Source organism: Cyrtonyx montezumae, unplaced genomic scaffold (assembly GCF_038088225.1).
Source record: "Cyrtonyx montezumae isolate F1298 unplaced genomic scaffold, pur_monq_1.0 scaffold_3, whole genome shotgun sequence".
Taxonomy (NCBI): domain Eukaryota; kingdom Metazoa; phylum Chordata; class Aves; order Galliformes; family Odontophoridae; genus Cyrtonyx; species Cyrtonyx montezumae.
In genome coordinates this window covers 139,157,533-139,181,843 of record NW_027072034.1, presented here as the reverse complement: position 1 = coordinate 139,181,843, position 24,311 = coordinate 139,157,533, and the positions used below count along the sequence as shown (strand labels likewise).

General features: G+C 37.1%; 1 protein-coding gene across 2 annotated transcripts in view; it reads right to left on the bottom strand.

Moving 5' to 3' along the window:
- CPED1 (cadherin like and PC-esterase domain containing 1) overlaps positions 1 to 24,311 on the bottom strand; it is a 135,869-nt gene that overhangs the window by 66,128 nt on the left and 45,430 nt on the right. For both annotated transcript variants that reach the window (XM_065743500.1, XM_065743501.1), the window contains exons 7-15: positions 12,571 to 12,713; positions 10,687 to 10,759; positions 8,964 to 9,122; positions 8,748 to 8,852; positions 7,660 to 7,829; positions 5,459 to 5,518; positions 2,443 to 2,507; positions 2,075 to 2,119; positions 129 to 315 (exon numbers count right to left, since the gene is read on the bottom strand). In XM_065743500.1, coding sequence (XP_065599572.1) covers positions 129 to 315; positions 2,075 to 2,119; positions 2,443 to 2,507; positions 5,459 to 5,518; positions 7,660 to 7,829; positions 8,748 to 8,852; positions 8,964 to 9,122; positions 10,687 to 10,759; positions 12,571 to 12,713 — 1,007 coding nt within the window. The remainder of the gene's footprint in view (positions 1 to 128; positions 316 to 2,074; positions 2,120 to 2,442; positions 2,508 to 5,458; positions 5,519 to 7,659; positions 7,830 to 8,747; positions 8,853 to 8,963; positions 9,123 to 10,686; positions 10,760 to 12,570; positions 12,714 to 24,311) is intronic.

The following is a 24,311-nucleotide window of genomic DNA, read 5'->3' as shown; positions in this document are numbered from 1 at the left end:
AGAAAGTCCAGTAGGCTGTGGTGCAAAATCAAGGTCTGTATATGGAAGCTCATATTGACTACTGCCCTGATATATTTCTGTAGTTTACAACACTTCCAGCTTTTAAATATTTATTCTGTTGCTCATACCTTGGTCCTTTCAGCTCATCAAGGTGGACTTGGCTCTGGCAGTTAGAAGGTTCTGCTCCAATCTTCACTGTCACCACATCAAATGGAACTTCTGCATAGTATTCCTTGACCTTTGGGTTAAACTGAGGATTCAAGTCCAGCTGTGGACTGGTGAAGATCTGCCTGATATGAGATAGGGTATCTTTATCTGTTCCAAGAAGGCATCAAAGAAAAAACTGTGAAATGTATGAACATTTATAAGTAATATGCAACTTCTGGCAGATTGATAACATGCACAGTGGATTTTTACTGCCTGCTCACTGTGAGGCTGATAATCCTGCTGCAAAGTCCTGCTGGCACCTGAGAGTCATTTTCAGGCCCTAGAGGGATTTTAGTCACTCAGTGCCCAATGACTCTAGTCAGAGGCACAAACTTCTAAGTCTCGATAAGCATCTGAAAATGCAAGGATTAGCTCTGCAAGGTCCTGCCTCCAGTTGTTTAAAAGGAACCTGAAAAAAAGTTAGGCCAAAATTCATAACCTGCTTAGGTACCAGCCTGTGTACAGGGTTTATGTACATGTGTAATTGCCGATAAAAATCAAAGTATCTTAGACATAAGAACAAGTCACATGGAGCTATCTAGACTCATGGGGTCATTTCTAGTACAGCTTGAAAAGCACAATTTATTAAAATTCCTAAATCTAAAAATTCCAGCTACTTTCTTGTTTATAAAATCTCCACAATCAGATCCTATTTGCTCAAGTGTATCTTTTGTTTTGTAGTGTTTGCCAAATGACTCCTGAGAATACTCATTTGCTGGCAACTCACTAGTGACAAATATTTTAATCCAACCTATTGAAATCAGATTTACAGAACAATTATGTACTGAAAATTTTATTTCCACATATATTACCTGGTATGTGTTTAAAATTGGGTACTTGAGAGAATACTTCTGTCAGAAAACTCTCTCTTATAATATATGAACAAGTCTTGTGGCTTAATTTTTTTTAATGGTCATAGGGATGCATGCATTTCTGTGTAGGTCTTTCCTATCCCAGTATCAGCCTAAAGAAATGAAATAGGGCAATTTCAGTAATCTTGCAGAGAATAAAATGTCAAGGAAGATGTTCCAGAGAAAGGGCAGGACTAGATCTGCAGTATGAGACTCACAAATTGACACAAATACTGACTTTATGGCAGTATAAGCCATTCCACATATACTGTACACATTACCTAGAGGGGTTATGTCACTAATTGCTAAAAACAAATTGAAATAACTTCAAAATTAAATGCCAAACAATCAGATAGTGATGACAGTCAGCCAGCATTGAACCACTCCTGGCCACTGACCCACACAGGCACCACTGGAAGTATGGAGTGATCGCTAACAGAGAGGAAAAGTGGCTGAATGGGTAAAAAAGCCTTTCCTCTGCAGAGCAATTACTTCACATTGGAATGCAAATTACTCCTCAGATAGTGTATCAGTGAGGAAGGCAGTAGAAAACACTGTTGCCAGTACAGACAGCAGCTCTACAAGGAGATACTTCAGAAAACTCAACTATAAAGCAGTTCTTCAAAATCACAGTTGAGTTGAGAACTGGCCTGGTGTAAGGTTGATTTAACTTCATGCACACTTAAAAGCTAGTCCACAAAAACAGCTGTGTGCTAAAGTTCTTGTAAAGAGGGATCACAGTCTACTGAAGTACAGAAACAAATCAATGAGTGTTGGAATAAGCACGTTAATAAGCACACATAGAAATGTTTAATTTTGTACTTGAGGCTTATTTAACATAACAGCCTAATAACTGAGCGATTCATAAACATTCTTTCTACTTAAAATGCCTTTATTATGTAATAGCCTACAGGCGTTCAGTTCATTTAAGGGTTATATCGAAAAAAGAATGCAAGAAATTTGTTCAGGTAATATCTCTCCTTTCCTCTTAGTGATCTACAAAACCCATGACTTACCATAACTGCACTGTATTTCTTTAGTCTTACTGGAATAATGCAATGCTGAAAAAAAAACCCAGAAACATTAATTTTATGTTCTAATCCTGATTCACAATCCTTTGGCAAAAGGAGCTTTCATTTTGTTAATTATACATGTGAAAAAAAAATGTTTGCAGTGTCAGATTTTGCTTTAGGCTCAAGAACATTGCTCATCAACTCAGCAGAACACTTATGCAGATAAGGAAGAAATTGCTCTTTTGTATGTAGTAAGTCAAGATCTTCCAGCTGGAATGCAAAATCATGTAATCTAAATCATATATATTGTCAGAAGTAGTAAAAATAGGATAGACATATACCATATAAAAGGTCTTACTCTGATCCCATACCTTCATGATTCTTCCTCAAGCGAAAATGAAAGTTCTGCTTAGGAATCACATTTTCTTGAGAACTCCTGTCAATTCAAAAGTAGATATATTTCTACATTAGTGGAAGAAATAGAATCCATGGAATGAATTTTTTCAAAAAAATGCTCCAAATGTTTCAAAGACTTCTGAACTCTCATTCCCAACATTAGCGATGCTACCTGAATGAATGTGATAGAATACACTTATTTCATAATAAACAGCTGTATACACCATGAAGAGAAAGAAAATCAGAAGTAAATTTCAAAAAAACACTTGAATTGCTGGGAAAAGGCAGAGTGGATATAGCTGATAATAAAACAACCCATGCCATATCTCTTTAACAATTTTATATTTCTTTTTTGTATGTGCGTGAGGTTAAAGTTATACTTTGTTAAAAAATAGTGGGCTATGAATGAAGGCTTGTGTAATGTCGAATATCTGTATGGAGTGTTTTGATTTGTTTGCTTGTTCAAACCAAACACGCAATCAGCATCCAAAGTATATACACATATACTCTCAGTGAAAAAGAAGTCAATTGCAACTATTCATTAACATGTTAGTGGCTCCCAGTTTGCTAACTCTGCACATTTTTTTTTCTTTTCTGTAACATTTTGGGAGCATAGAAAAAAGGCAGTAGGCGTCTCTCCAATTCATGAACTGGCTGATATGACCTTTTCAGAGATCAAGTTTTTTTAGGAAAGATCCAGTATGAGATGTTTTTTTTCCCCAGTGTTTCCTGTAGAAGCCCTCATAAAGAAAGTTCTTCCCAAATACTGCCCATTCAGTTTGAATTTTGACAGACACGAAATCACTGCGACAGGCAGGGGGGTTCTGTGCAAACAAGCATCTCTGATGTTTCACTAGGAGCTGCTGAAAGCAATATTAAAGTCCATCATGGTAAAAGGTAAACTGTAAAATACTGAAACAGAGATTCCTGCATTATCTCATTGAGATAAGGGGCAAAAACAGCTGTCTCCTGGCATATCTGTGTGTCTCTGTATGTGCATGAACATGCAGTTTTGACATCTTACACCGTCTAGACACCGCCCTTATTTCAAGCACATTCATGACTTCCTTCAAAGGAGACACTTAACAAACTATTTGAGACTGTTTTCCAAGTTGTAAGTCACTTAATACTCTGCTTTCTCCTTGCCAAGGTAATGGCTAACACCTGTCAAATACATTTTTTTCTCTCTCCGCTGTTCCTTCTTGTATTGCATTTTTCCCAAACCAATTGTAAGGTTAAATCAAGATGTCTTAACTCTAGAAAATGCTAGAGTTTCGTTTAGCCATAGTGCACCACAAGAACATGGCTGCCATCACCATGGCAAGGCCACAGCTTACTAAGGAACTTCGTGACCTGTATGGATCATGTCTGTAAGAAGACTCTGTTTATCATCAAACATTAAGATCCATATAATAATTTAATTACAGTAAGGTATCAAAATGCAATATGTAGAAATAGCACTGGAGAAAGATAGATTACTATACTCATCTCTGCTGAAGACTTAGTTTTTTAGTCATCAGCACCATCACGCTTTCTTTTCTCCAAGCTCTGTCCATCAGCAGGACTCAGGAATGGTGAAGTTGTGAAGCTTTCCCTCAGTCAGAGAGAGGCTGAGGTTCTGGATACAACAGAATCCTCTCCTCCACACACTGTTGTACAAGAAAGGACCTTCATGTGTATGAGCTGCCCCTTGTTTGTTTTACTTGCTATCTTGTATGAGCTGTCAAGCACAGATGAGAACACTGCCTCTGCACTTTACAATGAGGTGTAATTGTAAATGACTGTACATCATGTACCCTTGGTATATGTACATTTGTGAATGTATCTTTTGGGAGATCTTTGTGTACCTCACAAAACATTAACAGTAAACATGTCCTTTAAGACTCACTGTGATTCAGCAAAAGAGAAAGCTAAACGACTGATAGCAGTAATAGTAATGTAGCTTTGATGGTTTAGGCAATCAGAAACATAAGCAATAAAGATATGTAGAGATAGTTAAATTTCTCCAGAAGATTAAAACTAAAAAAGGGAAAAACTCAGGCAGTTCTGGAGCCTTTGATATATGTGTTAGTTGTGGGTGACATAGTTTTTAAAGGATCATAAAACCAATATTGAGACTATATTCTCAATATTCAGTTGGGTTATGGGTTTTTTTTAATTTAGATTATGTTTTGTAGGTCTCCTGAAAATGAGGAGCCACCAGACATCATTTTGTGAGAGATGATCACTAGCAGATTTTCTATTTAAATGTGCTGTAGACAACTTCTTCGGCTTCTCCCAAAGAGTTTCCATGGGGGCATTTGCTGCACAGATGTAGTACTCCAAACTGGTTTCCTGAAGAGGAATACAGAATTGTAGACCAAAGACTGTTTTTTTTTTTTTTTTTTGATGGCACTTAATTTCAGTTCTTTGTCCCTCCTCTGTCTTTCGTTCCTCCCACAGCAGATCTTATACCTGATTTTCTTGCTCTCTTCTTTTGCCTCATAGCTAGTACTATGTTTGTTTCCCCAACTGTCCAGGTGATGAGCATGACAAAGTTAAATACCAAGAAATTATTTTCAGCCTAAATTCAGTTTGAGGGCTGCTGCTTCTTTTTGACATAATGATGGGCTTGTGTAAAGGAAGCTAACAATACCTTTCCAAATGCATAAATTGATTTTGTAAAAGCATTTGCAACTTTATTGACCCATTTAGGCTCTCATACAAAAAAGAAAGGTTAGTTTTTCTCATAAATCTGATCCTTGTATGCTGTTTTGCTGACTGACACAGCCTGTCTGACATACTTGCTACAGTACCTCATAGCCCATGTTCTAGAAGACAGTAATCATGTACGTCATAGTTATATCACACATTGAAGCTGCACAGAATCAAAAAATCATGCACAAACAGCAGAAAATCAATTTCAGTGTACACATTAGGTAGCATTTCTCCATCAGTTCCAAGGAATTCTGTATTATTTTATACCAACATATCTGAGATTGTAATTCTCACCTAGGCTGTAACCATTTTATTGCAGTTGGAGATGAGTTTCTGGAGCTCTTCTTGCTTCTCCTGTAGAAGGAATACAGACAGTTCAATAATGTCATTGAAAGTTTCAATATTAGCAACGTAGACAAAACGTGTTAAGAAAACCAGACCATGAAAACTCTTTAAATAATGGCTCCATTCTATGGAATCATTATCAACGAATTGCATAACTGCACAAGACCTAATTCAGAAGTCATTATTTTTCCCAGAAGTATCCATGTTGTCTGGGTGGATAGTCAACTATACAAATCACTGGATTTCATAAATACCAAGTTTGCATGGTCAGACAAATAAAAACAGTTAAATGAACCAACCAACCAACCCATCTTTAACTGAAGATATACGTAAAAAGTGTTTTGATGGAGTCTCCTTCTATGGAGATATTCAAGACCCATCTGGACACCTCCCTGAGTGACCTACTGTGGGGCACGTGCTTAGGCAGAGGTGTTGGACTTAATGATCTCTTGAGGTCCCTTCCAACCCCTACGATTTTGTGATTCTGTGATTGTGTGATATACAAGCTCATCAAAGCTAAGAATCTCAAAGATTAATCAAAGTTCAAAGAGAATGAGTTATTTGGGGTGTAAGCTTTACTTGCCTCTTTCTTCCTTGCAATTATGAATAATTACATGCATATCTGACACATACATCACCTTCACATGCATGTAACTATAGGAGCAGGAGATTATGATTTAGCAATGTCAAAGCATGCTTTTTTATTATTATTATTATTTTATGGAGGGAGGAGGGAATGAACATAATGGTATTATTATGGTATCTCAACCACTGCAGAATAAAACAGTGCAAAGAGGCAAATTATCCATTGCCCTGGAGAAAGGTCATGGTAGTACTAAGTATTTATATACATACAGTAAATGTTCAGTTTGAAGAAAAAAGAGGCCAAGGGGTTACTCAAAGTGAGTGAGTGGCACAGCTTAGATTAGAACAGAAAGCTGCTAAAGGTTGGTATGCTTTGATATGCAAACCAAAATATTTTGGCAAAAGGGCAAGGGCTTATACATGAATGCAAACAGCTGCATCTTTGAGTTACTTATCATGGAGTGGCCAGTAGTAACAACAATAATCCTTAGCACAATCATGGAACTATGTATTTTCAAAATACTAATAAACAGTTACCTAACACAGTGGTGAAGTATAATTTTCACTTTGAAGATTAACAAACAAAAATACAGATAACTTACTGAAAGCTATACACAATTCATTGAGAAACAAAGTTAAAACTCAAGAAGTCTTACTTATATAGTGAATATAGCATTCTCCAAGCAAAGTGTACTCAGTGTTGCTTGCTTGTCAAACTTGAGACTCAGTGGAACCAAGCACATCATATGCCTCTGTTCACACAAACAGTATACACGCCACCATTCAGTAACTAGTTTTGGTATATGTGTATACAAAATGTCATTAGTCAGGAGATAATGAGCATGAAAACATTTTTTTCCTGAATTTTATAATAAATACATTATACACCACAACTCTTCACTCTTGTTCCCTTCATTCCTTATTCTCTTTTTTATTTCATGCCCACCTTTCTTCCTTCCTTCCTCTCTGCCTCCCTCCTTATTAAGGTTTAGAATCTCTTTCCAAAAGCTCAATGGACTCTACTTGGTCATGGCAATATTCCGCAAGCTTTTCAAGTAGAGCTAAAGTGAGGCTCTCAGTGCATTCTAGTCTTTGACCTGTCTCTTGTCAAATACGGTAAATTTAGAGCCACTAAAATTAATTGATCCTTTTTGGAAAAACTTCACCTAAAATTTTATATTTTCTTTACACTTTGTTCATAATTGAATAAATTAAATTAGAGTTGTAAACACTCTCAATTTTGAATTCACCACTTTTCAGGAACAACTTACCTAATTCACTTCATATTTCTTAGAGAAAAGAATTACATCCAATTATTATTATTTTTTACTCATGGATCTCTGTGCTAGAAATAGAAGTTAAAGAGGAAAATTGTTATATGTTGAGACAGCTGCAGCTCTAATGGCAGAATGTCTGACAGTGCTCCATGGAAGGATGATGGACCTTACTGTCAAGTGATGTAAATCCACCTACATCTATTAAGAATTATGTTTCATGGTACTCACTGAGTTACTCCAAATTACATTGTTATAGAAATTCGGTATACTGTATAATAGCTATCTTACCATTCTGAAAGATCTGTATGTGTCTCTTTGGTCAGGAACTGGAATTGTTCAAGTAAACTGGAAAGCAACCAATGTACAGTCAGGACTGAACCAAGCCGTCTCATCGGGTCTACCATGTGGTAAAGGTCGCGCAGTAAAGTTTGGATCTTGGGTGCAGCAGAAGGATAAAGCTGAGAAGAGATATGATGATTAGGGACTACATGTTATAATATTTGTAAATTGCATAGAAATGAGAAAATATCAGAAGATGGTGTACATAGCATACATATATATTAATATAAATTCTCTTTCACACAACTATAGAAAATGACCGACTTGCCCATCCCTGCAAATCAGTTTTGCTTGTAGTACTGACATGGAAATCTACTTCCCTTGCTACTGGGAGCTATAACTCGACTTCGACTAGATAACTAATTCCCTCTTTAAAAAGTCTTATCAGTCTCCAGACCTAATACTTATTCAGGAAGCCTAGAAGAAATCATGATGCCGTGCAGATTTTCTGAACAATACATCCAGGTTTTGGTGATTCATTTCCCCAGTCCTCCTCCTCAGAACCAGACATTTTCTCTCATTAACTGTCATACCTATTCATGGACACTGGCTGCTATTCCTCCATCTCTCTTCTCCAAATATCAACTCATTATAATTGCAAAAAAGACATAATCACTTATTCTACCTATGTTTTTTAGCCATTTGTCATGTTTATCTTTTCTTTGATAATGATCTGAATGCTGAACAGCCTCCAGTTTTTCCATCCTTAGATTCACTGTCATTCTATTTTCTTAACAATTTAGTAGACTTTTAGATATATATATATATATATTTCCTTTTCCTTTCTTCTGTTTTCTGTTTTATTTTTCTGCATTTTCTGTCCTTTTCAGTGAATCCTTAACTCAAATTCTGTGTTTCATTTAATTCTCTCTTTTACTGTAAATTCCAAAAATCTAAAATAAAATCAGTCTAACCTCTCAAGTTTCCTGTCCATCCAGTCTGACATGTGTAGTGACAGCAGAGAATGCTAATACAGGATAAATATTACCAGGTTAACATAAAATACAAATCCAGCATAACAGACTAGTTTATTTTACCAGCTCAAATTGTCCAAGATTCTTCACTTCTTTAACAAATGTAATCATTGAATGTATCTCTTCTAAAGACAAACATAGTCCATCTTCTTTGAGGAAGATTCCATCCTATGGAGGAAAACGCAACTTACTGTAGTGAAATCACATGGAAAGCGATGTGCTTTTATTAGGTCCCAATACCCTTTCCCCAGCAAAGAGGCAATGAGCCATGTTACTCACAGTTGATCCATATATGTTTTGTAAAGCTTCTATAAAACTGGAAATTGAGGGCTTATTAGACAAGAGAAATTTAAAAGTGTCTTCAAAAATAACTTCTTTGAAAGTTTGGTCCTGAATATTTGATTCCACCTCATCTTGAAAGTCAAAATTTTTATGCACCTGTTAGAAAACAATGTAAGAATTCACACTTTGTATATCAAGGCCTGTCTTCTCATAACCACATATTACTGAGTTGAAATTATTGATCAAAAAAGAAAAGCCATTAGAGCACTAATAAAACAGACAGGAATATAATAGAATAAATGTTGTACCACATTTTCTGTACAAACAACACACCACGATGTTTGCTGACCTCTAGTGGAAAGAGTACATTATCTCATGCTCGTGTGAAAATGCTTTTTTTCTGCCTTGTTTGAAATTTGATTTAAAAAAAATTCATCTGATATGTCAACACAGTTCTTACAAAATTCAGGTATTTGATTTGATATCGATATAGATATAATTCTTACAGTATATAAACACAACCAATAGAGTCATATAAAATATGAATACATTACTATTTTAGTATAAACATAAAAATAACTAAGCTGTGTAGGGTATGTGCATACTTCAGTTTCTAGGGATACAATTCAAAAGAAAATTTCAATAGATGCTAAGATAGAATGAACTTTTAGTTTTTAGAGTAACTGTTCATTGTTTCATAGGAAACTATTGAGCAGTACTGATTTACTTTACATTTATGGATTACGACTGATGGATGAGGCTACTATACAAACTGGTAAACACTACATTTTATGTTTATGACTTTAAGCACACCTGGAAGAATTTATTTACAGCCTAGTGTAAGAGGTCTTATCTTTGCATTATTGTTACTAGAAAACTGAAGAGATTTTAACAGGAGATGAATTTAAAAAATTGTCTCCTATAATTTCCCAAGATGTATTTACTACTATTTGTTTTGCTGTTTGTATATCATATATATGGAGAAAGATTTTATATGACCAATTACATACATAATTGTACATATGTACAAATGTAGTGAAAAAAAAAGCTGTAAAGAAGTAAATTTTTGGTCTGGCTGGGCTGTTATTAGACAGGAATCATACAAAATTGTGAGAGGGAGTTTATACTAATAGTTATCATTTTCAGGTTTCAAGGGCCTTGAGGACTGTCCAGGAAGAGAGCAGCACAGTGGAAGAAAGCAGCATACTAGAGGTCAAAGCAGAAATGAACCAAAGAATTATGGTACAGTTTATAGAGAATGCTAACCTGTATTAAAAGTCATTAATGACTTCTAAATTTCTCCCTTTGTGGGTTTTTTTTTTTTTTTGTATGCAGTTAATATCTAACTTTCCTTGCATGCAGTGCTTTCTGTGCATTTTGTTTCACTGATATTCATTTGTGATGATAGTGCTGTAACCCTAAAACTGAAAAGTTAGTACACTTAAATGGTGTGGCGAACTTCATCATCACAGGCAATCTTTCCCTTACCAATTGCTTTCTCTCACAGCTACTTTTGGGCAAAAAATATCATTAAAGCATTCAGACACTTCTCAGAGATTTAAAAGCAACTATCACAGAGTTTTTTCTGCTGTATTCTGTTTGTTGTAATTCTGGGGATGAAGTAAAATCCTTATTTTCTTCAACCAGCTTGTAATCTCTAGAGCACTCCAGGATAGAAAAAAACACAATAAGAAAAAACATTTCAGTGTCATTTGCTCACCTCAAGAACTACTGGGTGTATGGAGGTGCTGAACCCAATGTGGAAGGTTAGCATTTGAAAACACTGGCTGCACCTGAAATAGAATACAACAGAAATCAGATTCAGTGAGGACTGGTATTGTAAAGTATGTGCTACAATGACAGAACATAAACACATTTGTCCAGACAAAGCATACAATACATACTAAAAATTTATAACAAGAGCCCACAACCCTAGCCATAGATAGAATCACAATCTGAAGAAAAGAGTGATATACTAAAGGACATCTGTATGGCTGACTTAAACTAGTTAGGGAGGGGAATTACAAAATGCTTTTCAATGAGAATGAGGCTCCACAAAAGCTCTGGAGATGTTTGGAAGGAAAGAGATGTCTATCAGATGAAACTCTCTGGGCTCACTGATCATTGCTGCACCTGGGGGGATGTTTTAAGGCACGGGCCAAGAACCCCAAGAAAATTTTGGGCTACACACATAAGGGATACCTATCCCATGGGTAAACAAATATTCAGTTTGGACCATTATTAGAATAGCTTTATCCATTTTATATTCTTTCCCTCCTCTCCTTCCACTTCCCTCACAATGTGAGGGAAAAATAATAATAATAATAATAATAATAATAATAATAATAATAATAATAATAATAAAATAATAATAATAATTTCCTGAAAAATAATTTGCTTCATATTACTGTTACTGATACACCTAGGTTCTCAAATACATGAAGGCTGCTCTGAAAAGAGTGCCTCCCGTTTCATTTTGTTGGGCCATGACATCAGAGAATGTTGATGGGATGGCAGCAGAGGTTGAACCCTTCTACCAATATTCCATTGTGTGTTTTGTTGCCATGTAACAGATGGCAGCAGAAGGGCAGTCTGACAAAATGGCATCTGACATGCACACGCAGATGAAGCAAAGGTGTGTCACTGAATTCCTCCATGCAGAAAGAATTGCACCCATTGACATCCATCGATTCACGTTAAATGTTTGTAGAGACCAAACAGTGGATGTCAGCAGAGTGAGGTGCTAGGTGGTGCATTTCAGCTGCATGACCAAGACTTGGGTCACCTCCACTGGTGCAGATTTTTCAGGTGCAGCATGCAGGCTCTTGTTCATTGCTGGTGAAAATGCACAGCTAATAGAGCTGGCTATGTTGAAAAGTAGGGTTTTGTAGTTGAGAATGTGCACTGTTAAGTATTGTTATTGTGCTGTTTGTAGCTGTTGTAGTTTCAATAGAAGTAAACAGGAAGCATTACTTTCAGAGTAACCTAAACATTTTTAAAGCATACAAGCGTAATAAAATAGTAACTTATTTACCATAAAAAACATACAGGTGCTCCATAACATATGGAGAACAAATTACTAAAATTATTAAGTAAGAAACGCTAGCATATGCATAAGAACTGTAACAAACTAGTAGAAGTGACTGCAATGATTTAACACACATTAAAATGAATGTTGCTGCCTGGTACATTTCATAACATGTATTTTGTAAAGCATTCTGTGGTGCTTGTTGTTCATGTTCTGTGCCTTGGTCAATTCAGAGCAGCCAGTGCTGTTCTAACTTTAAATATTTGACATGTCAGAGTGCTCACTTATGGGAAATATAGCATTATACAAATGATGACTAGCCCAGTTGTGAGAAATGTTTGCTCATTTGTGCTGCATGCAACACTTCTTCAGCACACAGCATCTTTGTCTTTGGTATTTATTGCAACCTCTTCACAAACCAGAAACACTGGATATAGAAGGGTTTTCTTCCCTAGGTACAACATATCTCCAGTTTATTCTATCAAGTATTATGAAATAGAGGGGATTTTGTTATTTATTCTGTTCTATGGAGCAATTTTAACAACAACATAGCAGTGAACACTGCAAGTTACTTACTGATTAAAAGAGCCTGGTCCTGAGGCAGATGATTCACTGAGGACCTCAGTTATAAGTAGCAGTTTGCTGATAGCTTCTTTCATGTTGTTAAAGGCTTGCTGGGGAGAACTGCTTTTGAAGAACATCTCAAAAAACCTTTGCAGCTGTAAAAAAGATAACATGTATTTGTGCACATATACCAGTGCTTAACGAAACCAGTGCTTAAGGTCATAAATTAAAGGCTGACAGAAGTCAAAATTGCATTAAAATGTCAATTTTATTTGTTATTCATTTGCACTGTGAAGAATGGCATGAAAAGCACCAGACAGCACACTAGCAAAGGAGAAGCTTTAGTTTACAAATATCAGAAAACAGACTCGATAGCAATGCATTTAAAAACACTTGCACACAGGATAAGCTTACTTTGATAAAACCCTTTACTATAAATTGGTATCAGGCAAAAGAAATCATAACACTTATTGCTTCAGCAGTAGGTAATAGCACAATCATAGCAGAAGTCTTTTCTATTGTTAACATACTATCCCAAGGGCTATCCTACTCGACACTATGAATTTTTACCCAGGTGAACAAATTCTAAACAGAACCAGTCATCATAGCTGTCACAGACTATACTTTGGGTGGACTCTTACAGATCCTGAGGATTTTAGCTACCTCTATCCTCCCAGAGATTTATTCACTGACCTGCATAGCACTGTTATCCCAACTGCTTTCATCACTCATGCAAATTCACACTCATCACTTCAGGTAGAAATCTAGGGAAAGAAAACTGGAGCAATACAGAATGGGACGCAGGCAGGTTTTGTTGTATCAGAGATCTTGGTGTTAAGAAAGGGTCTACCTTTGAAACATGTTTTTAATTACTTTTTGAACTATGTCAAAGTGTCAGATAGTTCAGTAGTACTTAGTAAAAACATATATTTATATAGTATAAAAGTTCTGTTTTCAGATATAAAGTACACTGAGTACACATGGAACACATTTTCCACAGTTACACAGAAAAGACAAATTTCTGAATGTTTCCAGGATTTTGTCTAATAAATCGACTCAGAAATTGCTCATTGCCATTATGTGTTTTCTGTTATCACCCACTCATACATGTCCTACTGGTTTCTGTCGACAACTCCACTGGAAACTCACGTGGCTGGCATCTACTGCATTCTAATAAAGATGGTCTTTATTAGAAGTCTGTAACAAGGTTTAATGTGATATTTTGGATCTGCAGCATGATCACAGAATCAGAAAACTGCAGGATAACTGAGGTTAGAAGGCACCACTGGAGCTATCTGGTTCAACATTTTCTCAAGCATGGACACCCAGAGCAGGCACCCAAGACTACATCCAGGTGGTTTTGAAGATCTCTATGAAGAGAATTCCACAATCTCTCTCAGCATCTGGTGCCAGTGCTCATTACCCACTCAACATGCAAGTGCTTCCTGATAATTAGATTGAACCTCCTGTGTTTCAGTTTGTGCTCCCTGCCTCTTGTCCTGGCACTGGGGACTGCTGAGAAGAGCCCAGCCGTTTTCTTTTCACCATCTCATCAGGTTTTCATAGATGTTGATGAGGTCCCCTTCAAGCCTCCTCTTCTCCAGGCTGAACAGCCCCAGCTCTGCCAGCCTCCCCTCTCAGAAGGGATGCTCCAGTATTTTCATTGTCTTGATGGCTCTGCATTGGACTCTTTCCAATATGTCAATGACCTCCATGTTCTTTTCTGCCCAGCTGCTTTTCATCTGAGGGAACCCCAGCCCATACTGGTGCTTGGGCTTGCTCATCCTTAGGTGTGAGACCGCATTTCTCTTTGTTGAACTGTATGAGCTTATTGTTAGCCCATTTCTTCAGAATGTCAAGGTCCCTCTGGATGGCAGCATGACTCTGGCAAACCAGCTATTCCTGCCACTTTTGCATCACCTGCAAATGTGTTGGGAGTGCACTCTATCCATATCATCCAGACCATTAACAAAGATGTGGAACAAACTGGACCTAGTGTTGTCCCCTGGGAACACCACTAATTACTGCTGATGCATCATGATGAATTCACTGTGCTAACGCCAGATCTCCTTACAACATAGTTCTATGCAGTCTTGTCCACAGAATTTTCTAGACAGTGTTGTAGACTCCCCTTGTGAGCAGAAATACTGCCAAGCATACTCATTTGTGTTGGCATGAATGATTAACTTACACTTTCTTCAGGCAGCATATTGCAATTAAATGTAATAAGCATTTTCCACTTTCCTTTTTAAAAAACCCTGTATTGCCTACTGCCAGATATGAAAAGCACTCAAGTATAATACTGACCCTCCTTTGCTGGTTGTTCTCTTCAGTGCCAGTAGCTCAATCCTGTTGTGCTGGTAAATAATTGAAAGGTAGGAAGTTGGTCTGGCTGCCTATCTGTTCTTATCACATCTGGTTTTATTCAAACAACCACTGCCAACTCTAAGAAATTTTCCCTGTGAACAGATCTGGGTGGAAGTTTTGCAGTGCTTGGGACTCTTCGTTCTACTTCTGAGAAAGTCATTTGAAATGCCAGTAGGAAAAAAATATTAGCAATATATATTACTAAAATTACAAAATAAAATTCTGACTGCCAGGAAATTATAAATAAAGGTTGCAGATATAACCTCAGCTCTACCATTTGGCTATTTGCATCATGTTGCAATATTGAATTACATTACACTGTATTTTTATGCTGCAGTTTTCATGTGTACTGCAGTTCCATGAATCTCTAGGGCAAAAGAGCCCCAGAACTGCAATGTAGAAAGAGATGATGCACATCCTCAAATTGCGCTACATTTCACTGCAAGCAGACGTACTTGCTTCCTGAAGCCTAAGAACACCCAGCTTTGTTTCTCCCATAAAGTAGCACAAGGATTCAGAACATGAGGAGGCATAATTTTCATATCAGACCCAATTCAGATTTATCTCTGATTGAAATTGTCCCAGTTCAGATTTGGTGAAGTCCAACAGCAATTTATTAATCAGTTCACGTGAAATAAGAAATTAAGAATGAAGATTCACCTCACCAGGAAGAGACCACAAGGTTCTTCAGCTAACATTGACAGCTATCTCCAGCATCTGTGCTGGATCCTATACATCATTTACATTCCTCCTAGACAAGCTTTTACCTATCATTTCCTATGCCTGCAGTGGTTTCGAGGGGCTAAGTGAGAAGCTGACTTGCTTTGCTGCACAGGGGACATAAGGAGTTACAGAATTTTATAAGGAGAGACGGAGGGCAATTATTGGAAGGAACAGCAAGAGGGATGGAAAAAGCCCATTGGAACATTTGCACACCTCCATCAGTTGGTTCCTAAATACCTGAACACAAAGGATAGGCAGCGCATGTATTTTGAGCCAGAACTGCTGAAAGCCAGGCTGATTTGCCCTGTTTGCACTCACAACATGCTGTTGGATAAAGCAGCAAACTGTTTCCAACACAGCAGACACTGAAATAAAACTGGCTTCTCCAAGGACCTGCACTGTAGTTACAGCCCTCCTCGGGCAGATTAGAAAAAAAACAACTGTGCTCAACAGGTCCTCATTATAGCATATCAGGTTTTAGGACAATGTTTATTCTAAGCCAATGACTGAAAATAAATATTTAGACAGCTTGGTTCAGGACCAACGAAGACAACAGAAAAATGCTTCAGGTTCAATTTCCGTTCATGAAAAAATCCTGTTCAAACCAGTTCAGGTTACATTTGACTCTCCTGGATTCTACAGGGTTCTCAGCACCTAATAGGGAAAATGTAGAATATATGGACTGGGGATAAGAAAAACGAATAAATATAGCAACTTTGAGTTTTCAATGCTTAGTTCTGTTCAACTACAGAATGCTAAAGTCACTGAGCATACAGATGATGAATACTGAGGCACGTTCTCCCACCGTCAGAGGAAACAGACCACCTGCCCAGAAGGATTCAAACTCGTTATTGACTGCTGATGTAAAGCAGCACAGACAGAATGGAATGGAAAAAACTGGTGACAATCACAGGAATTTAGTCAGTGAGAAAGCTGACCTCTGGCTGGCAGACTTTTGAGCAGAGGAATAGGGATTAAATTTTAGTAGGCTGTAAAACTTAATGTACAGATGGACATACACACTGTACAATTTCACCACTGTGTACGGAATCACAAGAGTTCTCAGGAGCTTGGAAATGTCCATGTGCATGCTGGATGCATACAGCCAGGGGTACATTCCACATATTTATGTAATACCTTTCAGAGAATGTGTAAATCTAGTCAAAGTACATGGATCAAATACGCACTTTCTCCAAAGGCTGACTGAACTAGAAATGTAATTAAGATGAGTTTTAACTCATTGACCTTTAGTTCACTGATGACTATTTTTGCTTTAGGATAAGCCATTGGGAGAAGAAATGGGTAACAGTAACAAATTTAAAACGCTTTTTTCTCTACCCACTTTGAATTTTACTTTTTAAAGATCAGAAGTCATGAAAATATGTTTTATGATTTCAGTAACATGGATTCCTTTGATTCTTCAAAAATACATGGAATCACCAGTTAATGGCCTGAAAGACTGAATAAAAATATGATTTCATTTACAAGCTTTGTGAACAGACTCATGGACACTAAAGGAGAGTGGAGGAGTGTGCCATTCATAGGGCTGCATGGTATGGAGCTTAGTAATTCCCTTCAAAAGATTTTCCTCTGGCATGTTCTGCACAAATGAATTTCTTAAGAGAGATTCTGGGGCAGCCTGGGGCAGCCAGCTGAATAGTTAGCTGAGGATTTGCTTCAGAAAGGTATAAATTAAATCAGACAGCTATGTCCCAGTTTCTCCCACCTCCACTCCTTTATTTTAAGAGGCTTATTCAGAGCACGCTGAGGAGCAGACATGGCACGTACACTGCGTGCACTGGGTGTCAGACTCCAACACTCTGCAGAAAATGTAGAGGAATTTTACTATAATGAAAAACAAATTGTAGCAATTCTTCTGGGGTTGCCTGCAAGCTCCCTTCTAGCACAGCTTTGCCACATGACAAGTCAAAAAAAGGAAGCTTTTCCTTAACCAACCTTAGGAATGACAATAAATGCAAACTTGTAACACCCACCTTCAATGACTTAACATACTGTTAATTATAATAGGAGTTCATAGGCACAGAACACATGCAGACCATTCACTTGGGTGTCAAAACGTGCAGAGGAATGCCACCCTACAAGACTGTGGTTTATGTTTAGGTTTCTTTTTTTACTTCATTGCACAATACAGACACGTCAAGAGCATGAATTATGACATCCTGGGGTAGATGTATCAAAATGGAGACATTAATTGCAATCTGAAACTGCTGTGTTCCTCTAGTAAGGAATCTAAATGAGACACAGAAGACAGAAAGGAGATAAATCCTGGGAAAGCTCATGCAGTCCACCCTTGACAAAAATCTTATCTACTAAACTTGCGTGACTGGAATATACAAAATGGTCTGGCAGGGTTTTTGCCCTAAATTGATGATGATAAACCAATAGCAAGATTAAACAGCAACCAGGACACTACAAAGGAGCCAGCTTGAAAAAATATTATTAAAAAAGCATGAGTACTTGCAGTGGGGTGGGCTGGGGGAAAGAGGATTTGGAGCAGAAACAGCAGCAAGCAAAACTGTCCAGGCACAGCCAGAAGTCAGCCTGCCAGCACCACAGTTTTTTCCTGGACCATAGAGTCTAGTTGAGCTGTCAGCATTGGCATGGGTCCTATGTGGGTGCACATGAAGTGGCTGCACTCAGATCTTGAGCTCCCACTTCTCCAGACAGAGTTGTGTGCAAGCAGAGAACTGCACCCCAGGAGCATGAGGCTATGTAACACTGCTGCCTGGGGGACTGGGGTGCATAGGAGTGGGTGAGCATTTGGGTGAGTGGGATTAGAACTTCAGGAGGTTATTTACAGGAGGATGTTTAGAACATTATTAACATTATTAACATTATTGAAGTGTTTAATATCATAGTTGTCTGTTCTATTAGTGATATTGAGTATGCTATCAATACCAGCTGCCAGTTAATTACATATAATCAATTAACCACTTCTATCCTGATTCTGTTAGAATAACGCAAGATCATAAGTTTTTCCTGAAACGGTGTCCCACTTTTGGAGTTCTAGCTGAGCTCTGAACCTACACAAGAGGCAGGCAGACAGAAGATGAAAGATCATTGGAACTACTGAGTAATTCAGGGCAATTCTGAGGTTTAGACTTCAAGATCTGAGGCATCATATTCTACAGGATTTGCATGAGCACATATTAAAATGATCTTGATGGCCTTTGGTTGCAGTTGTTAAAACTAGATGAAAGGTAAAGTTATCAGTATCATAGTTGAGAGTAAGATTTACTTCTGTGAAAGTAAAACATGATCTTTAGTTTACAAAAAGTTGTCTCTTTTTGAAATATCAGTGTTCTTTCCAAATTTCTCTACTATGCATCAGAGCTGTTGCAGTATTCCTGAACAGTTGGATTTGCAGGTTCTCAAAAGACTTGCTATAATCACCTCTCTTTGAAAACAGCCAAGGATGTTTTCACTTGAATTAATTCAGTCAATCTCTTCTAACTTGTTCAGTACTTTCAGTTCACTTTTTGTAGTCATTATTCTTAATGGATCCATATTTAGTGATATTTCTTCATTAACTCCAAATACTTTGGGATGTAAGTAGTTGCTCACAGATACAGAAATACTCTTTTAGACACAAACAGTATTCCCTTTGACTATATGTACAGATGCATCTAGATATCTAAAGTGCCTGCAAGAATATAGACTGGTTCCATGCAGAAGGCGAGAAAAAAACAATATTTTGCAGTGAAACTATTTCCTGTATTACTTGCCAGCACAGGCAAATTTCACCATTGACCACAATACATTACAAAAATTGCAATACAGGTAATGGGAGAAAAATGTACCAATAATCAAAAGCAATAGTTCTAGAATACTTCACAGAGAAAACTGTAGTCATTTATCACAAGCTGATAATGTTAGCATTAGGTAGTCCTGTTTATTTCAGCCCCAGTTTATTGCTATGTTGTGCCATTTCTCTGTACATGGCACTTGATGAGGGGGAAAGTCAGGATGTTATTCAGCCTTATTACAAATAAATTTCCCATTTATGAATACTTTCTGTTTTTTACATAAGTTATTGTCAAGAAAGGGCATCTAACATCAATGGACAAAATAATTATCTTGCCTCTATTTGTTTATCAAGTTTAAGTGGACAATCTCCATTACTTTCAGTACTTGCTCCAGAATGTCTTATTTTAAATCTTTACCAGTGAAAAAAAAAAAAAAAAGAGAAAAGATAATCTAAAAAATTTTTAAAGATCCTTGCTCTTAAAATTAATTCCAAAGATTATTGGTGTCAATGAAAATATGTTCGCTAGCTTCAGCTGAAACTAAATTAGGTTCTTTGAATGGGACTGGGCTGAGAATGGTTTCCCAACACAGCATCAATTCCTTAGGGGGAAAGTAATGATGATTTACTAATGACATTTCTTAGTTTGTTGTGAGAAGCAGATGAAGTGATTAAGAGATGCTGAAAGGCAAGTGGAAAAAATGAATCAGGATAAAAGAGATAGGTCTGGGAAAAAGAGAGGCATGTTTATATTGTTGCTTGGAATAAAAAGCCAAAGGATCTGTGGACTAGAAAAAAAGCAGAGAGTTAAGGCACTTTAAGAGTGTAAAGACTTATTTATGACATTATCTACTTGTTATAAAGAATAATCAGTCTAGAGCTCTTAGTAGAGAAACTGTGATGTTCATGTTGAAAAGAGTAGAAAAGAACTTAAGGAAGAATTTTGACTCTATTTGTACAATGACTGACAGTTTTAAGTGCCTGACACAGAAGTGAAGAGGGTAGAGAACTTCACAGCACAGAAGTCCACTGGAGCTTATTAAACATGAACATATTCCACTTCCACTTTAGTGTGTCTTAACTTGCAGGTTACTAGAAATGGGTAGAGTCTGCCTAGATATAAGAACCTTTTACGCCTGAAAAGAAATGTCAGGCTAAGTATATCTTTAATCTTCCCCAGACCAAACAGACTTCTTTTCTTTTGTCAGTGAAGAGAGAAATTATAGGGTTCTAAATAATTTGAGGAGATAAATTAGAGCCATTATATTATGCTCAGTATCTCAGGAAGAATCTCTGTTCAAGCAATTTGAAAGAACAGTGAAATGTGTGCACTAAGTTCTTACAACAGCTAATGTACAAATTTAATTTTATTCTCAAATAAGCCTGCAACCTAATTAAGAGCTGATGATAATTTTCTTTTGCACTTGCTCTTGCTAAGTGACAGAGCAAGAATGGGTAATCCTAAGACAAAACAAAGGGAAAAAATCCCGATACTTTTTGCTGTTTCTAACAATTTTTATTTTTATCTGCATGAATGTTTGCATTCTCTTTCATATAAAATAAAAATATGTGAATATTACATGTAATTGTATCAAAATTGGCCACTTGAGGGCAGTACTGTAACCTAATTATCAGCAATCTCCTCTAAACCAGACCTCCACGTCATATTAAAAGATACATTTCTTGGACAGTTGAGGGTCCAGTTTTAGTTGTATGTAAGTCAAGTATGATAAATATTTTTCTTTCCTCAATTTTTCAAATATAAGAACAAGAAAGAGAATGTACGAGAATGGCTGTGACAGTTACGGTGGTTTACACCACAGCAAGATCTGGGTGGCAACTGTGCCATCTGGCTGGAATTAGTTGATCTTTGAAATACTTCCAACCCAACTCATCCTGTGATTCTATGATTCTGCGAAACAGCTTCAGTTTAGTGTGTTTACTTTGCTGTGCAACCCAAAAATTACTTAAAAGCATAGTTTCAGCTAAGGTTATCTAGGTCTGTGGTCATACATCAGTCAACAAATTCAAGTCCAGAAGAAATCTAACATACATTTTTGATGAGAAAATGGACAATGAGACAAAGGGGCTGTTCAAGGCAGCACACAAGACAGAAGAATCTTCCCAGGTGACACACAGTGTGGCACTACTATATTCTGCAAAAGTGCATCCTTTGTTATGAACTGGAACCAAATTGGAAAAGGCTAATGGCTGAGCAAAGAAAGTACTTTATAGAGTGTTAAACCTTGAGAGAATTAATCATAAATGAATGTCTTACACACCAGCTTCCATAAAATAGAAAATTATTCATTGGTCAGCTTTTTGTTCAATACACATGCATATTTGATTAATATGAAGGCAATTATTGCACACAGAGATCCCTCCCTTAATTGGTACCATATGCAAAATAGAAAACTTCAATTTTATTATTATTTTTTCAAAGCACAGATGGTCTAAATAAAGAGTTTCCAAATTTCCTCATGGAAATAAGGCTATTATGAGAGCCTCATAACATTTGTGTGGCATAAAGCCATTCTCTTCACTGCATTTCCTGCATCATCCCAACCAGGGCCCAAATCCGGAGTTGTATTTTTGCCACCCCTTGAGCACACAGAAAATCTTTTTGCCAGTTCAGGATTTAGCTTTTTTCATTTCTGAACTGAGGTACTAAAATCTGCACAATCCAAAAAAAGCCCTGGCAGCTGGTGAGTAAAAGTACCTTAAACTCTTCCTGAACTGCCATTTGGCCAATGCTTATTCAAGAAGTCATTATGAAGACTTATCACTCTGATTAGGGTAAGCAAATCTGAGTCATAAAAATTATTTACAACAGTCTACTGACAGTGGAGAATACAGTATTATTTAACTAATTTAAACTTATTTTTTGTCTTTACGCAGTTTTTCTATATCATTCGGTGTCATTTAGTACCACATCTGCAGCCTTGAAAATTATCTTTCATATATACCACATACACAACCATAAAGGGTTGTTTTGCACAGAAGATCAAATTTTAAACTCAAAATACTGAGTTTGAAGTAGTAAATTTGCGTTAGTCTGTGGTAGTAAAGCTGGAATTCAACCACGGTTGTGAATCCATTTCTTATCAATAATGATTTAATTACACTGGCACAAGAAAATTTGCTAAACAGAGGCTCAAATGCGATGTTATTGAAAACAGCACATCTGTGATACAATTCAACAGATTAAAAGTATACTTTTCATTTTAAAAGATGTAGTACATCAGCCACTGATGGAGAAAAAAAAACATCAAACAGTAACAGATTTTTAAGATCAAAGTCTCTCCTATAGGCGCAATAAGTTCCCAGTGACACCAATGGATATTCTGTCAATCAGTGGAAGAACAGATCTTAGACATCCTTTCTGTTTTTATCAACTATTGACATGCTAGATGTTCACAATATAACTATACCCATTCTTACACACTTGAGTTGTCAAAAACATAATGCTTATAGAAGCATTCTGAACCAGATTACTTGGCTGGTACAAACATTCCTATCTCCACTGTAAAGTCTGGGAGAGGAGATCACAGTGTTAGCACCGTATATCTTGCTGGCAGCAAGTGAGTAGCTCAACAGAGTTTACTAGAAACTTGATGTAATCTCATCCCAGAGGTTATCCACAACTGAATTCAACGCTTTTCCCAAATACTCTTTCCTGACTGATGCCATCTTTTCTAATGACTCCTGCCTGGTGCCTGTGCAACAAGCACAGTAGCCTCTCTATGATTTTCCCAGTAGAGTTTCTGGCTGCTGAGTGATTTCTCAGTGTCCCTCTGAATCCTCACAGGCTATATAGTGTGCACTGATTATGCTGAAAGACAGCCCTGTACACCTGCTTTCCATTATTTTGTTGATTTGTATTTTAAATTCTTCATCATTATAAATGTGATTTCTACTTTTTGTGTATTTCTTTGTATTTTGACAAGTCTATCTAAAGCTGTGGGAGATAGAACCCCACAGCACTAGTAACCAAATTGGAACCACTACAGACACCCTGTTGCTTCTACCTGTGTTTTCTATTGCTTCTTCAACTGCAAAGTATTCCGTAAATGATGACTGGCTCCCCTTTCAGCAGACTTCCCTCAGTTGGGATTATTTTGCAGAGCCATATAACAACCATTAATGACTGTCAGCCTTCAAAGTACTTTCTACTTCAGATATTGGACTCTCATATTTTAATACACAAAATGAAACTGACTTCCAAGGGTTGAAAGTAGGTGACAACTGGTCTTCCTAAGCCTATAAATGAATTGTAAAATAATATATTTCAATGGGATTCTGAAGAGAGAAAGGGAAGTAGGTTTGTCTCATCTAATTTTAGACATATAGAATTTGCCATGTTCCCTACGATCATCGTAGCCTGTGGAAAGAAACAGATGTTTCTAGAAGGAAACCTACCTCATTCCAAAAGTAGTGTCTAAAGTGAATGAGATGTTCTGTATGCTAGAGTTGCCTGTTTCATCAATAACTAGAATTAGATCATGAGCTTAGAGTATGCATTTAACTTTCACAGAGCTAAAATTATAGAACATACCAAATAATTAGCATCATCGAGAGTCCTGGCAGTGATGGCACAACACTCATGCTGATTCAAAGACAAGACTTGCACCTGTCCCAGGTGTGATATATGAGCAAAGTGCACCCATCCTCAGATGGCTGCTGAAGGAGTTATGTCACCTGAAGAAGTCACTGCTACTTTGTGAACTTCTGAAATAAAAAAGGAGCAGCTGCACAGCTGTAGTTCCTTCAAAAAGAGCTGCTATGTTGAAGGACATTTCCTTGCAAAAAGAACAAAGGTATTGAAAGATATGTTTGGAATACACAGAACTGCCAAGGAAGCTAGACATGAAGGGAGAGGGGTCTCTCCAGGCCTTTG